Here is a 14,238-nt window from a genome sequence, read left to right as displayed (position 1 = left end):
TTATTCAGTCGTGAATAGAAAGGTTAGGAACTTGTAATCCAAGCAACTGAACCAAGCAACATAGTCAATTCCCTGACTGCAGAGGGGTGTGGCCAGCACCAGAAGGCACACAAACATGAGTAACAGTGAAACAGTTGACAAACTCGACCTGGCCAGGCTGGAGGCTGCAGAAAAAGACAAAGAACATCAGAGACGAATGGAACTATTTAATGCAGAAATGGCCAGGGAAGAAGCTGCCCACAAGAGAGAAATGGAGAACTTGAAGAATATGTCTGGCCTCCCTTAAATCCAAGAGAGAGCGAACTCAAAACAAAGAAAACAGACAAAGGCTTCCCTCCACAGAGATTGAAATTATCTTGTCCCTTGATTGGTCCTCTGGTCAGGTGTTCATCAGGTTACTGAGCTTGTTAACCCTTTACAGGTAAAAGAGACTTTAACCCTTAACTATATGTTTATGACAACACCACATCTCGAAGAACAACAAAAGGTGGGTAACCGTTTTTTCTTCTTCGAGTGGTTGTTCATGTCCATTCAAAGTAGGTGACTCACAAGCCTAACCTTAGGTGGTGGGGTCGGAGATCACTGCTGACTGGAGTACTGCACAAGCGAAGGCTGCATCATCCCTAGCCTGGTGCGTGATGGCGTAGTGGGACGAGAACGTGTGGATGGAGGACCACATGGCCGCTCTACAAATCTCCTGAGTCAGGATCTGAGCCAGGAACGCCGCAGAGGAGGCCTGCGCCCTAGTGGAGTGGGCCATAACCAGAGGGACAGGGGTCTTAGCTATGCGGCAGCATTCCCGGATGCAGGTCGCGATCCACGAAGAGATTCGCTGAGAGGAGACCGGGAGTCCCTTCATCCTATCCGCCACTGCGATGAAGAGCTGAGTTGAGCATCTGAACGGCTTGGTATGCTCGATGTAAAAAGCCAAGGCCCTGCGGACATCCAGGGAATGTAACCTCCGCTCCTCATTGGAAGAGTGTGGTTTCGGATAAAACACTGAGAGAAAAATATCTTGACCCAGGTGGATCTGTGAGACGGCCTTGGGTAGGAAAGCTGGGTGAGGTCTAAGTTGGACCTTGTCCTTATAGAAGACAGTGTACGGGGGCTTGGATGTTAACGCCCTGAGCTCCGACACCCTCCTGGCCGAGGTGATCACCACCCAGGAAGACGGTCTTATATGACAAGTACAACAGGGAGCACGAAGCCAGAGGCTCAAAGGGAGGTCCCGAGTGGGCGGAGAGGACCAGATTCAGGTCCCAAGCAGGGGCCGGTTGACGAACATGCGGAAATAGCCTGTCCATACCTTTGAGGAAATGCCCGACCAGCGGGTTCGCAAACACTGAGGTACCCCCCTCTCCCGGATGGAAAGCAGAGATGGCCGCCAAGTGAACACGAATCGAGGAGAGGGAGAGGCCCAGTTGTCTGAGGTGGAGCAAATAGTTTAGGACAATGGGGATTGGGACCCCCAGCGGATTGTGACCTCGCTGACACGACCATATGGAGAAGCGCTTCCATTTGGCCAGGTAGGTGGCCCTAGTTGACGGTTTCCTACTACCAAGCAGCACTTGTCTGACCTGCTGGGAGCACTGCATCTCCATCGGGTTCAGCCATGGAGCATCCATGCTGTGAGGTGAAGGGACTCCAGATTCGGGTGGCGGAGGGAGCCCGGTCCTGCGTGATCAGGTCCGGGAGCAGGGGCAGCATCAGGGGCGCCTGAACGGACATGTGCAGGAGTGACGTGTACCAATGTTGGCGCGGCCACGCCGGAGCTATCAGGATTACCCGTGCGTGGTCCCTGCGAATCTTCAAAATCACCCTGTGTATCAGGGGGATCGGAGGAAAGGCGTAGAGCAGACCGACCCCCCAAGACTGTAGGAAGGCATCCGACAGAGACCCCTGACTGCTGCCCAGGAGGAAGCAGAACCATCGGCACTTTGTTTTCCCTCAAGGCAAACAGGTCTAACTGGGGAAAGCCCCAGAGCTGGAAAATTGAGCGTACCACGTCCCATCGGAGGGACCACTCGTGACCCCGGAACGAGCGGCTGAGGGTGTCCGGCAAACCGTTCTGCTCCCCCAGAAGGTAGAACGCCGTCAGGTGGGTAGCATTGTGGACACAGAAATCCCACAGCGCGAGGGCTTCCCTGCACAGGGAAGAGGAGCGTCCACTCCCCTGTTTGTTGATATAAAAAAGACTGCCGACGTGTTGTCCGAGAGGACTGAAACACATCTGCCAGCCAGGTGGGACCGGAAGGTCAAACAAGCCAGGCGAACCTCTCTCAGCTCCCTGACATTGATATGCAACTCGAGGTCCTCCGGTGACCACAAGCCCTGAGGTGTCCCAGGTGCGCTCCCCAACCCTGATCCGAGGCATCCGTTACCAGGGAGAGGGAGGGTTGAGGAGTAGCGAAGGGGACACCCATGCACACTTTCTGCGGGTCGAGCCACCACCGCAGCGAGATTAGCACCAAATGGGGAATGGACACCACTGAGTCCAAGGGGTCCCTGGCCGGGAGATATACTGTCGCTAACCAGGACTGTAGCGGGCGAAGCCGGAGTCTGGCATGGTTTACCACATAGGTGCACGCCGCCATGTGACCCAACAGCCGGCGGCAAACTCGCGCCGTGGTAATCGGGGCGCGGTGCAGTCCGAGGATGAGCTCGGAAATCGCACGGAACCCGGATTCCGGCAGATATGCACTGGCATGGGTGGAGTCCAGAACTGCTCCTATGAACTCTATTCGTGGACTTGGCTTCGTTCAAGAGGAGGCCGAGATTGAGAAAGGTCCGCCTGATGAACGACACCTGGGTCTCCACCTGCTCCTTGAAGTGGCCCTTTATGAGCCAGTCGTCCAGGTAGGGGAATACATGGATGCCCCGCCTGCACAGGAAGGCCGCCACGACTGCCATGCACAGGCCGAATGGGAGCACCGTGAACTGCAGATGGGCATCAGCCACGACAAACCTGAGGTACCGACAGTGTCGGGGAATTATGGCAATGAAGAAAAAAGCATCCTTTAAGTCGAGGGCGGCATACCAATCTCCTGGATCCAGGGAGGGAATAATCGAGGACAGGGAGACCATGAGGAACTTGAGCTTTGGCACAAACTTGTTCAGCCGCCGCAAGTCTAGGATGGGTCTCAGGCCCCCTTTCGCCTTCGGTATTAGGAAATACCGGGAGTAGAAGCCTTTGCCCCTGAGCTCCCGAGGGACTTCCTCCACCGCCCCTGCCTCCATGAGGGACTTCACTTCTTGACTTAGAAGTTGCTCGTGAGATGGGTCCCTGAAGAGGGACGGGGAGGGGGGCTGGTGGGGCGGGCGGGAGGGAGAACTGGATAGAATATCCCCTCTCTACCGTGCGGAGCACCCAGCTGTCCGACGTGATTCGGGACCAGGCACGGTAGAAGGGGGACAGACATGACCCAAAGGTAGGGGTAGAAGGATCCAGAGTCTCGATAGGTAGGTCGCCCTCGACCGTACCATCAAATAAGCGGTCTAGGCCCCAATGGTGGTCTTGATTGACCGGATGCCTGGCCGGAAAAGTGGCATTGGTGACGCCTCCTGCCATTTCTGCCCCACCTACGCCCCAGCTCCTGGCGAGTCTGAGGCTGGTAGGGGCGTGGGGCCGTCTGCGGCCTAAACTGCCTGCGCTGGGTCACAGGGGTATGCAAGCCCAGCGAGCGAAGCGTGGCCCGCAAGTCCTTTAGGCTATGCAGACGCTTGTCCATCTTTTCTGAAAACAATATCTGCCCCTCGAAGGGGAGGTCTTGAATGGTCTGCTGGACCTCATAGGGCAGGCCCGAGACCTGGAGCCAGGCTCCCAGTCGCATGACCAGGCCCATGGCCAGGGTGCGCGAGGCTGAGTCCGCCGCATCTAGGGCAGCCTGGAGAGAGGTTCCGGAGATCAGCTTCCCCTCCTCCACCAGGGCCGAAAACTCTGACCTCGAGTCCTGGGGAAGGAGCTCCGTAAACTTCGACATGGCTGAACACGTGTTATGACCATATCGGCTTACAATTGCCTGTTGGTTGGCAATGCAGAGTTGTAGGCCTGCCATGGAGTACACTTTTCTGCCAAAGAGGTCGAGTCTTTTAGCGTCCCTGCTCTTTGGTGTTGACCCCTGAAATCCTTGACGCTCCCGTTGGTTGGCCGCATCCACCACCAGGGAGTCCGGAGGGGGGGAGTGTTCGTGCCCTTTAGAGGGGACGAAATAGCGCCACTCCATTCTCTTGGCAGTAGGGGCCAGTGAGGTTGGCGTTTGCCATAAGGTGCGGGACGTATCCGCTATGGTCTTTATCACCGGGAGAGCCACCCTGGATGGCCCTGAGGGAGCCAGGATGTCTACTACAGGGTCCACGTCCACCTCGATTTCCTCAGCTTGGATTGCGAGGCTCTGAGCTGCTCGCTGGAGCAGTTGTTGGAGGATTCGAGTGTCCTCCAGGGCCGGTGCCGCAGCCGTGCCCAAAACCGCTTCGTCCGGGGTGGAAGACGAGGAAATTACATGGATCGGCCCTTCCTCCGGTGCATGCAGTCCTTCGGGGTCCTGCGGCACACGGTACTGTGGCTGCGGGGCCGGTTCCGATTCTAAATGCGGCACCGCAACCGGTACCGGGGTCGCCAGTGAGCGGCTTGGCGTATCGGGCGGTGCCTGCTGAGCCTGAACTGTAGCCGCTGCCGGTGCCGCTGCCCGGCTAGGGGGTGCTGAACTTGGATATGGCACACCCCTGCCCGGCGCTGGCGGAGGAGGCAGCTGCGCCGGGGCCACTGACACCAAGGAGACCGAGGCCGACCTTGATCGAGGACCAAACACCTGGCCTACCGACTGGTGGTAGGCCCAGGGGGTCGAAAACGGCCACTGCGAGGGCAGATGCCATTGCTGCTGCCACTGTGGCTAACGCTGGTGGCTCGCCCCCAAAACCGATCTCCTGCTCTGCGACCGGCTGGAGCGGTAGGAGTCGTACTCAGAGACTTCAGACTCAGAGGCAGAGGACCTGGGGGGGAGCAGCACCCGGTGCCGTTGGAAAGCGGTGCTGAGGCAGCGGGGAGCCTCTTATCTGGTCCGGTGCCGCCTTAGCGGCGCAGTACAGGGAGGGAGGCAACAGCATGGCCGGCTTGCCCCTCGATTGTACTGGGGGACGGGCCACGGTAGGCAACTCCCTACTGTGCGGGGAGGCTGGCGCCGGGAGTCCCATCAAGTCTGAGGCCGCCTCGAACGCCTCCAGTGTCGAAGGGAGGCGCAAGTCTCCGCTGAGGTCCGGGGATCTAGGCCAGTCCGGACTCGACTGCCCTCTCTGCGGTGCGGGAGTCGACGGAGCAGCCGAGGGCTGTAGCCCAGCCTGTCCGCTTGCACCCGCGGACGGCGTCGGCCTCGGGTCCTGGTGGGGTGACCGTTCCCTCACTGGGTCTCTCTTCTTAGCGGGCACCGGCGATGGTGAGCGGTGCCGCACTGAGGCCGACTTCCTATGACCCGACTCCGTCCGGTGCCGGGTTTTAGATGACTTGGGCTGGGCCCTAAGTCCTGATGCCAGTGCCGGGGCGCTCCGCACCAAGGAAGACGTGCTGGGCACTGCCTCGGCCAGATCCGGGTCCAAGGGTTGCCGCAGGGCAGCCTCCATCAGGAGGACTCTAAGTCTTTGAGAGTTCTCGGGCGGAAGCCTCTGCAGATAAAGCACCGGTCCTTTTGGTGACTCTCTCCGAGGCACCTCAAACAAGCAGAGTGCGGGTCACTCTTGGGCATGAATTTCCTGCAGTCCTTGCAGAGTTTAAACCCGGGGGACCCGGGCATGCCCCAGCGGGCGACGAAAACTTGGGGGGGACCCCCCAACTACCAAGAACTATATACAATGACTTAAGTAAATTAACTATAATGTAACTATATACACAGACCATACACAAGGATAGGACACTGCTAACTTGCTATGCGCAAGAGAAGTTCCAGCTAGCCGTCACCAGCGGTAAGAAGGAACTGAGGGGGTGGAGGGTCGGGGAAAATCTTCCGGCTGGCGTGCACGCGGCGCGCGCACACCTACTTTGAATGGACATGAACAACCACTTGAAGAAAAAATTGAGGTTACTTACCTATAACTGGAGGTTCTTCAAGATGTGTCGTCCATTCTCAGTATTCCATGCATGGATACACATGTGTTCTCTGTGCCTGAGATAGGAAATTTGTAGCAAGCAGTATCCACTAGTCTGTGCCTGCAGTTTGTTCGCATGAGGATAACCGAGAGTACAACAGGCAGTGTGGACTAACCCCTCTCCTGTAACATCCAGGTAGAGAAACACCTCCATTTAGCTAGGTAGCATTTTCTGGTGGAGACATTTCTGCTGTGGTTGAGAATACTCTGAACAGCCTCTCAACATGAGTGCTCCAGGCCTGAGTTCTATCCAAATACCAGGCTGTAAGATAAAGGGGGTCTAGGTTGGAATGTCTGATTTTGCAGTTAACTCAGGAGAACATCTCTGGGAAGGAGGACAGACTGACATTTAGAGGGGGTCCAAATCAGAACTGTTTGGGTCAATTGGGTGTAATGCGAATGACCCGGGCCCTATCCTGATGAATCTTCTGAAAAACTTGAGGTAGTAGGGTGTTAGCCAAAAATGGTAGCTCCGCGGAGAAACGAGCTCATTTTTGGCTAACAAGGGGAATGGGAGGAAAGGCATACCTCACATGGTCCATCCAGGGAAGCAGAAGGGCATCGCCACTGGAGCCCTGACATAATGGTGCTCTGGAGCAATACAGATTTAACTTCTTGTCTGTCTCTGAGGCAAAGAGATCCCAAGATGGCTTTCCCCACTGATGCAAGATGTCATTCAGAGAGAGTTGTGTATCTTTCACTTGTAGTCCCTGGAGAACTACCTGCTAAGACTGCCCACTAGAGAGTTCTGCCCACCTGTTAGGTGTGTTGCTGAGAGCATGATGTGGTCTCTGAAGCAAGAATTCCATAAAATTGACTGCCTCTATATAGAGGGGAAGATGAACTCGATTCTGCAGCCACAGTGGATTATTTCTAGTACCCACTTGTCTGTTATCGCCCTTCAGTTGTGGGCAAAGTGGACATCAAAAGTTTGGGGGCAGTAGGAGACAGCATCAATAGATGTAAGTTGTTTGAGAGTCCCATCAAAAGAAAGCCCTGGACGGTGAGTGAGGTGGGCAGCAGCGGATGAGGTAGAGGAAGTCACATACCTTAGTCTTTGTATCCGCTGGCACCTGCATGGCAGTTCATAAGAGCACTAGTGATAAAACAGCTGAGGGAGAGATATGGGCCTATACACCTACTCGTGGTGCTTTCTCTTTGGGGCTGGTTGTCCTGAAGTCCTTAAGCAAGTGTAGCAATCTGTCAATCTTTTCATTGAACTGACTGAACTCATTCATAGACAGATCTTCAATGGTATTTTGTATCATTCTGGGGAACTCTGCAGCATGAAGCTAGGACTCTTTCATCATGATGAAAGCTTGGCAATAGTGCTAGATGTAGTGTCAGCTGTGTCCACTACTGCTTGGAGTGGAGTCTTAGCCCCCAATTTGCCTTCATTGATGAGGGCTAGGAATTGACCCCAGTCCTCCTGGGAAAGTTTATCCTTGAATTCCACAAATTTGGAATGGTTTGTGAAATTGAATTTTGCTAAAGATCTGGTAGTTAGCAAACTGAAATTGGAAACTACCTAATAAATATACCTTCCTCCCCATAAGGTCAAGGCATTTGGTGCCTTGTCAGATGGAGTTGTTTTAGGGTGTTGAAGCCTGAATTGTTCTGCGGCTGCCTGCACCACCAGGGAATTGGGTCCTGGGTGGATAAAAAATTAAATCTGACCCTTTAGCCAGAACATAATAAAATTTCTCAGCTGTTTAAGGGTACCGGCACAGGAAATAGGGATATGCCACACTGTCCTGGTAGGCTCCAAAATGGCCTCCTTAATCGGAAGGGCCACCCCACTGGGTCCAGAAGGTTGTAAGATGTCCAGTGATGGATGTCCTGGACCTCCTCCACTGGAATCTGGAGCTAAGACGTCACTCTCTCCAGACGCTCCTGATAACACCTGTGGTCATCAGACAGGGAAGGTGAAGGAACAACTGCCTCATCTGGTAAGGAGAATGAGACAGCAGTTAGGACTATCAGATCCAGATCAACTACACCTCTACCCCGATAGAACGCGACCCAATATAACACGAATTTGGATATAACGCGGTAAAGCAGCAGGGAGCCCCGGGCCCTTTAAAGCACCACCCGAACCCCACTGCTTTACTGCATTATATCCAAATTAGTGTGGAGCCCCACACCCTTTAAATCTCCACCCGAGCCTGGCTGCCAGAGCTCCGGCGGTGATTTAAAGGGCCTGGGGCTCCTCACAGTGGTTGGAGCACCGGGCCCTTTAAATCCCTGCCGGGACTCTGGCAGCTAGGCTCGGGCACTGATTTAAAGGGTCAGAGGCTCTAGCTGCTGCAGGGAGCCATGGGCCCTTTAAATCCCCGCCCAAGCCACGCTGCCTGACTGAACCCGATATAACGCAGTCTCACCTATAAGGCGGTGAGATTTTTTGGCTCCCGAGGACCGTGTTATATCTGGGTAGAGGTGTACTACTTCTGCCCCATATTCTGACAAAACCAGCTGCTAGCTAGGAGATGGCAGGTATAGTCTGTGTATAAATGTGGGGTGCTTAGTATAGGGACCCCAAGAATGCCAGTAACACCAGCAGAAAAAGGTCAATCAGTCAGGGGGACCCCAGGGCACGGGGTACATGGATAGTTATATTTGGGTAGATAGAACCGAGGTCTTCTATACTTCTAGAGCAGTGGTGGGAAGCACATGGACCGTCAGGGTAATCTGCTGGCAGGCCACCAGACAATATGTTTACATTTGCATGGCTGCCCACAGCTCCCAGTGGCTGCAGTTCACCGTTCCAGGCCAATGGAAGCTGCAGGAAGCGGCGCGGGCCGCAGGGACGTGCTGGCTGCCACTTCCCGCAGTTCCCATTGGCTGGGAACGGCGAACTGTGGCCGCTGGGAGCTGCGCGCAGCCATGCAAATGTAAACAAATGGTCCGCATGCGGCCCATGGGTTGCCCACCACTGTTCTAGAGTCTGTCTGGACTAACCCACATACGTTGAAATAATGGTTTGTCTGGAACTTCCAACTCAGACAATGAGAAGGCAGGTTCTTGCTCAAATGCTGAGCCATCGGTACTGGTAGATGGATGTTCCTGATCACAGAAGGTATAGGGGAAAGTCACGTCCTCTTGTGGTAGATTCATCCTCCAGTGTCTGGATATCCCTGAATAAGGATGGACTTGAAAGAAGAAAGAATTGAAGACAGGGATATGTGAAGATGTCTTTTGGGGAGATGAAGGTTTTGGACCTTTCCAGAGCACAGGAGTGTTCCTCTAGTTGAGACTGTTGGATATAGGGGGCCCTTCCAGCAGTGGTCCAGTACTGATGCAGTGTCAAGCCTGAACCTTTTAGACTGTGCTGGTGGGTTCTGATCCTTTGTTTTAAGCATCAGCACCAGAGTCAGTACTGGTGGAGCCGTACATCTTTGAGCCATACTCTCATGTTGATGAGATTTAAGCAAGGCTAAATTCTTAGGACCTGCATGCAAAGACTCACCCAACTTCAGTGGAGTCCGGGAGGAATCCTTTCTTTTGGAGGCAGATTTTGAAGACCACAATGACACCACCTGTCCATATGTTTGTGAGAGTGCCCTTTGCTCTTATGAGAAGCCCTGGGAAGCAGTTTTTTGGGATTAGCAACCGAAACCTTGGCTCCTAAGTTCTTGTTTGGATGGGTGCCATCAACTGAGTCCAGTGTACAGGGGGCTCTTCCCAGCTTTAATCTGACTGTGGCCCTCTCTGTGAGATGCTTCTTTAGTTGAAGCTCTCATCCCTCATGGGTTCAGGGAAGAAAGACTGACAGATGCTACGCTTAGCAGATTTGTGAGCCTTGCCGAGGCAGTAAAAGCAGCATTGGTATTTGTTGCTCACTGAGAAGGAGTGGGGCCAGGATATGTAATTCTTAAACCCTGGGTACAGTCTTTGTCCACAGGAAAAATTCCTTGAGACAGGAGGAACTAGACTATCCGAACTATATCAAAGACTAAAAAATACCATACTAAGAACTATTTACAATTTATTAACAGGTTTGCTAAAGAATCATGAAGGTATCTATGAACACAGGAGATTCTGATTCAGGCCATGTGGCAGTAAGAAGGTGCCCTCGGTTAGCACCACGAAGAAAAAAAAACCTGTGCAGGCATGGACCAATGGACACACCTTGTTACAAATCTCCAATCTCAGAAGCATGGAGCGTATGTGTACCCATGTGTGGAATACACAGAGACCATCACTTGAAAAAGAATCTGAATTAGGTTGCAAACAAACAAGTTTATTTTTACAAAGTTAAAGTCCAGATAAAACCCAACAACTATATTGTTTCCTTTATAAAAATTCTACAGCTTAAAAAACCCAAACATTAGAATGTCTGGAAATAAGCAGTTAAGAGATCCAGTATGTTCTTCACTGCCACATAATCCTTCACTCAGTAACTGAGCCAGACTTCACATCAGCCACCAAACTTAACTTCGTTTTTGCAAATTTTAGGAAGCAAACTGTCAAAATACTGAATTGCTAGATTATAAAATCCCAGTTACTAGTCAATTTTATTATCTATTTTATTCTGGTTCTTATACTGCTCCTATCACATTCAATAAAAGAACTCTCCTGAAGTGCATTAAGTGATGTGCCCAACATCTACCACATGTGGACAAGGTATATGTCTAGTAATAGGTTGTTATTTTGACTTTAACTGCTGCAACAGTTCCAGACTCAGTTAACCGTACAAAAGGAAGGTTGCTCCCAAGAGAGTACACATTGGTTTATACACTAAAATGAATGAATCAGGCCCAATGTATTTTCAGTCAATATATTAAAAAATAAAGTCACACCAGTTAATGGCTATATTCAGATGCTAAATCAATAGCCAGTGACCTAAAAGTGTCAGGATTTTCAGGTGCACAAAGCACTCAACTCCTGCTCAAGTAAAGAGAAGTGTGGGTGCTCCAGACCTTCTGAAGATCAGGCCACTATCATTTAGGTGACTTAATATATTTCTGAGTGCTTAACTTTATATAACAGGTGAAAATGTGTTCTGTTTCTCTCACAGCTCAGTAGTAACTCTCCAGAGCAACACTAACTCCAGGATATTTTACTAGCTGAACATATTCTACTAATAGAGAATAAAAATTGTAAAACTAAACAGATATTGTAATACGGAATTTTAAATTAACTGAAGTATTTGAAAATTAGAGTTACCTAGTTCCAAAATGTCTGAAGGACTAAGGTATGAACTCTTACTATTACAAAAGTGATTCAGCTTTTTTTCCACAAAAATTGCTGTTTTCCTCTGTGAATATCTCCGAATATAGAAATGGCATGGGTTTATTACGTGGCTGACAAAAACTAATTCTGGAGAACCTGTGTAGAACAGTTCAGAAAACAGTACACATGAAACATCTATTAATATCCCACTGATGCACATAAAACATCCACACCTAGGCGAATTCTACTGTTGTATTACATACTGATTAGGCACAATGACACTTTTCAACAGTACAAGTTTTTAAAGTTATCAGCAGATAGTATGAAAGAGTGGTAAGCTAACTACTATGATCACCTCCTTGATGATGTGCTCTTCTAAACAGTGCTCTGAAGAAACATATCTGAGTTAGCCATGAAGACAAATTACATGTGTCTATAAACAGGGTTTGAAAGACTTACCTAACATCTATTAGCCTAGAGGACTAAATCTACTACAAAGAGTGAAAAATAATTGTTACACTGTGCCACCTTCTATAAAATAGTTGTAGTATTCTGTAGAATATTTCATTGTAACGGACTGCCAAAAATATTTTATGATGTTTATTATAAAAGACGGTTACTCACCTTTGTAACTGTTGTTCTTCGAGATGTGTTGCTCATATCCATTCCAATTAGGTGTGCGTGCGCTGCGTGCACGTTCGTCGGAAGATTTTTACCCTAGCAACACTCGGTGGGTCGGCTGGGCGCCCCCTGGAGTGGCGCCACTATGGCACCGGATATATACCCCTGCTGACCCATCCGCCCCTCAGTTCCTTCTTGCCGGCTACTCCGACAGTGGGGAAGGAGGGCGGGTTTGGAATGGATATGAGCAACACATCTCGAAGAACAACAGTTACAAAGGTGAGTAACCGTCTTTTCTTCTTCGAGTGCTTGCTCATATAGATTCCAATTAGGTGATTCCCTAGGCGGTGGGGTCGGAGTGAGATGTCACAGAATGCGAAACTGCTGAGCCAAAGGCTGCATCATCTCTGGACTGTTGGACCAGAGCATAATGTGAAGCAAAGGTGTGGACCGAAGACCAGGTAGCCGCACGACATATCTCCTGGATAGGTACACGAGCCAGGAAGGTGGCAGATGAAGCCTGAGCCCTGGTAGAATGTGCGGTGAGGTGGCTCGAGGGTACATGAGCCAAGTCATAACAAGTACGGATACATGCCATTACCCACGATGAGATCCTCTAGGATGAGACTGGTAGACCCTTCATTTGGTCTGCCACTGCGACGAAGAGCTGGGGCGTTTTACGAAATGATTTTGTGCGCTCGATATAAAATGTGAGCGTTCTACGGACGTCCAGGGAGTGCAATTGTTGCTCCCGTCATGAGGAGTGCAGCTTCGGGAAGAAGACCGGAAGGAAGATATCCTGGTTGACATGGAATGCCGATACCACTTTAGGGAGGAATGCTGGGTGTGGATGTAACTGCACCTTGTCCTTGTGGAACACAGTATACGGTATATACTCGTGGCAGAGGAATGACCTGCTCAGTCGATCCACCAGAATGTTCCGAACCCCTGGGAGAAAGGATGCTACCAGGTCTATCGAGTGGGCTATGCAGAAGTCCCAGAGTCTGATGGTCTCCTGACAAAGGGGGGGGGGGGGGAGATTGAGTCCCTCCCTGTTTGTTTATATAGTACATGGCCATTGTGTTGTCCGTAAACACTAAGACAGCGCGGCCTTGTAAATGTTGCAGGAACGCCTGGCACGCTAGTCCGAGAACTGAGAGCAGTCCGCCATTTATGTGAAGTGTCAGCTCCTGAGATGACCAGATGCGCGCCCCAGCCAAGAGAAGACATGTCCGTCGTCAGGGACACTGAGGGCTGAGGCGGATGGAACAGTAGCCCTGAACACACCAGGGAGGGAGTCAGCCACCAGTCTAAAGAGCCTAGAGTGCTCGGGGGAATGGTGACTATTGTGTCTATTGAGTCCCTGCTCGGGCAGTACACCGAGTTGAGCCAAGTTTGTAATGGACGCAGGCGGAGCCTGCCGTGCTTGGTTACGAACGTGCATGCCGCCATGTGGCCCAAGAGACCGACAAGTGCGAACCGAGGTCGTCGGGAAATTCTGCAGACGGCGGATGATTGTTGTCATTGCTTAAAACCGCGGCTGTGGTAAGCAGGCCCTGGCGAGATTGGAGTCTAGGGTCGCTCCTATGAAGTCTAACCTCTGTGTGGGAACTAGAGAGGACTTCTCTATATTGATCACCAGGCCTAGATGAGTGAATAGGTCCCTGACGACGCCCACATGCTGGGCAACTTGTGTCTCGGAGGTCCCCCGAGGAGCCAATCGTCCAGATACGGAAACACGTGTATCCGACGTCGGCAGAGATATGCAGCGACCACGGCCATGCACTTCGTGAATACCCTTGGGGCTGTGGAAAGGCCAAAGGGCAGGACTGTGAACTGGAAGTGCTGATGGTCGGCTACGAAACGGAGGTACCTCCTGTGTGGAGGAAAAATGGCGATATGAAAATATGCGTCCTTCATATCGAGGGCGGCATACCAATCTCCAGGATCCAAGGACGGTATAATGGTCCCCAGGGATACCATATGGAACTTCAACTTTACCATAAACTGGTTGAGTCCTCGCAGGTCTAGGATGGGTCTGAGACCACCCTTTGACTTGGGGATCAGGAAATAACAGGAGTAAAACCCCTTGCCCTTTTCGTTCTTTGGCACCTCCTCTATAGCCCCCATGGCGAGGAGCGACCACACCTCTTGCAAGAGGAATTGCTCGTGCGAGGGGTCCCTGAAGAGGGACGGGGTGAAAGGCAGGATTGAAATAAATTGGAGGTGGTATCCATATTCCACCGTACGTAGGACCCAGAGATCCGAGGTTAACTGGGACCACGCCGGGAGGAAGTAGGAGAGATGGTT

The 14,238-nt window shown here is 51.6% G+C and overlaps 1 protein-coding gene across 9 annotated transcripts in view; it reads right to left on the bottom strand.

The window, feature by feature from the left end:
- Positions 1 to 14,238, bottom strand: part of RNF17 (ring finger protein 17) — a 227,700-nt gene that overhangs the window by 135,064 nt on the left and 78,398 nt on the right. For all 9 annotated transcript variants that reach the window (XM_039498951.1, XM_039498917.1, XM_039498969.1 and 6 more), the window contains one exon: positions 11,302 to 11,463. In XM_039498951.1, coding sequence (XP_039354885.1) covers positions 11,302 to 11,463 — 162 coding nt within the window. The remainder of the gene's footprint in view (positions 1 to 11,301; positions 11,464 to 14,238) is intronic.

The sequence above is a fragment of the Mauremys reevesii genome, linkage group 1, assembly GCF_016161935.1.
Source record: "Mauremys reevesii isolate NIE-2019 linkage group 1, ASM1616193v1, whole genome shotgun sequence".
Taxonomy (NCBI): domain Eukaryota; kingdom Metazoa; phylum Chordata; order Testudines; family Geoemydidae; genus Mauremys; species Mauremys reevesii.
Note: the sequence above shows the minus strand (reverse complement) of the source record. Positions and strands in the feature narration are given on the sequence as shown.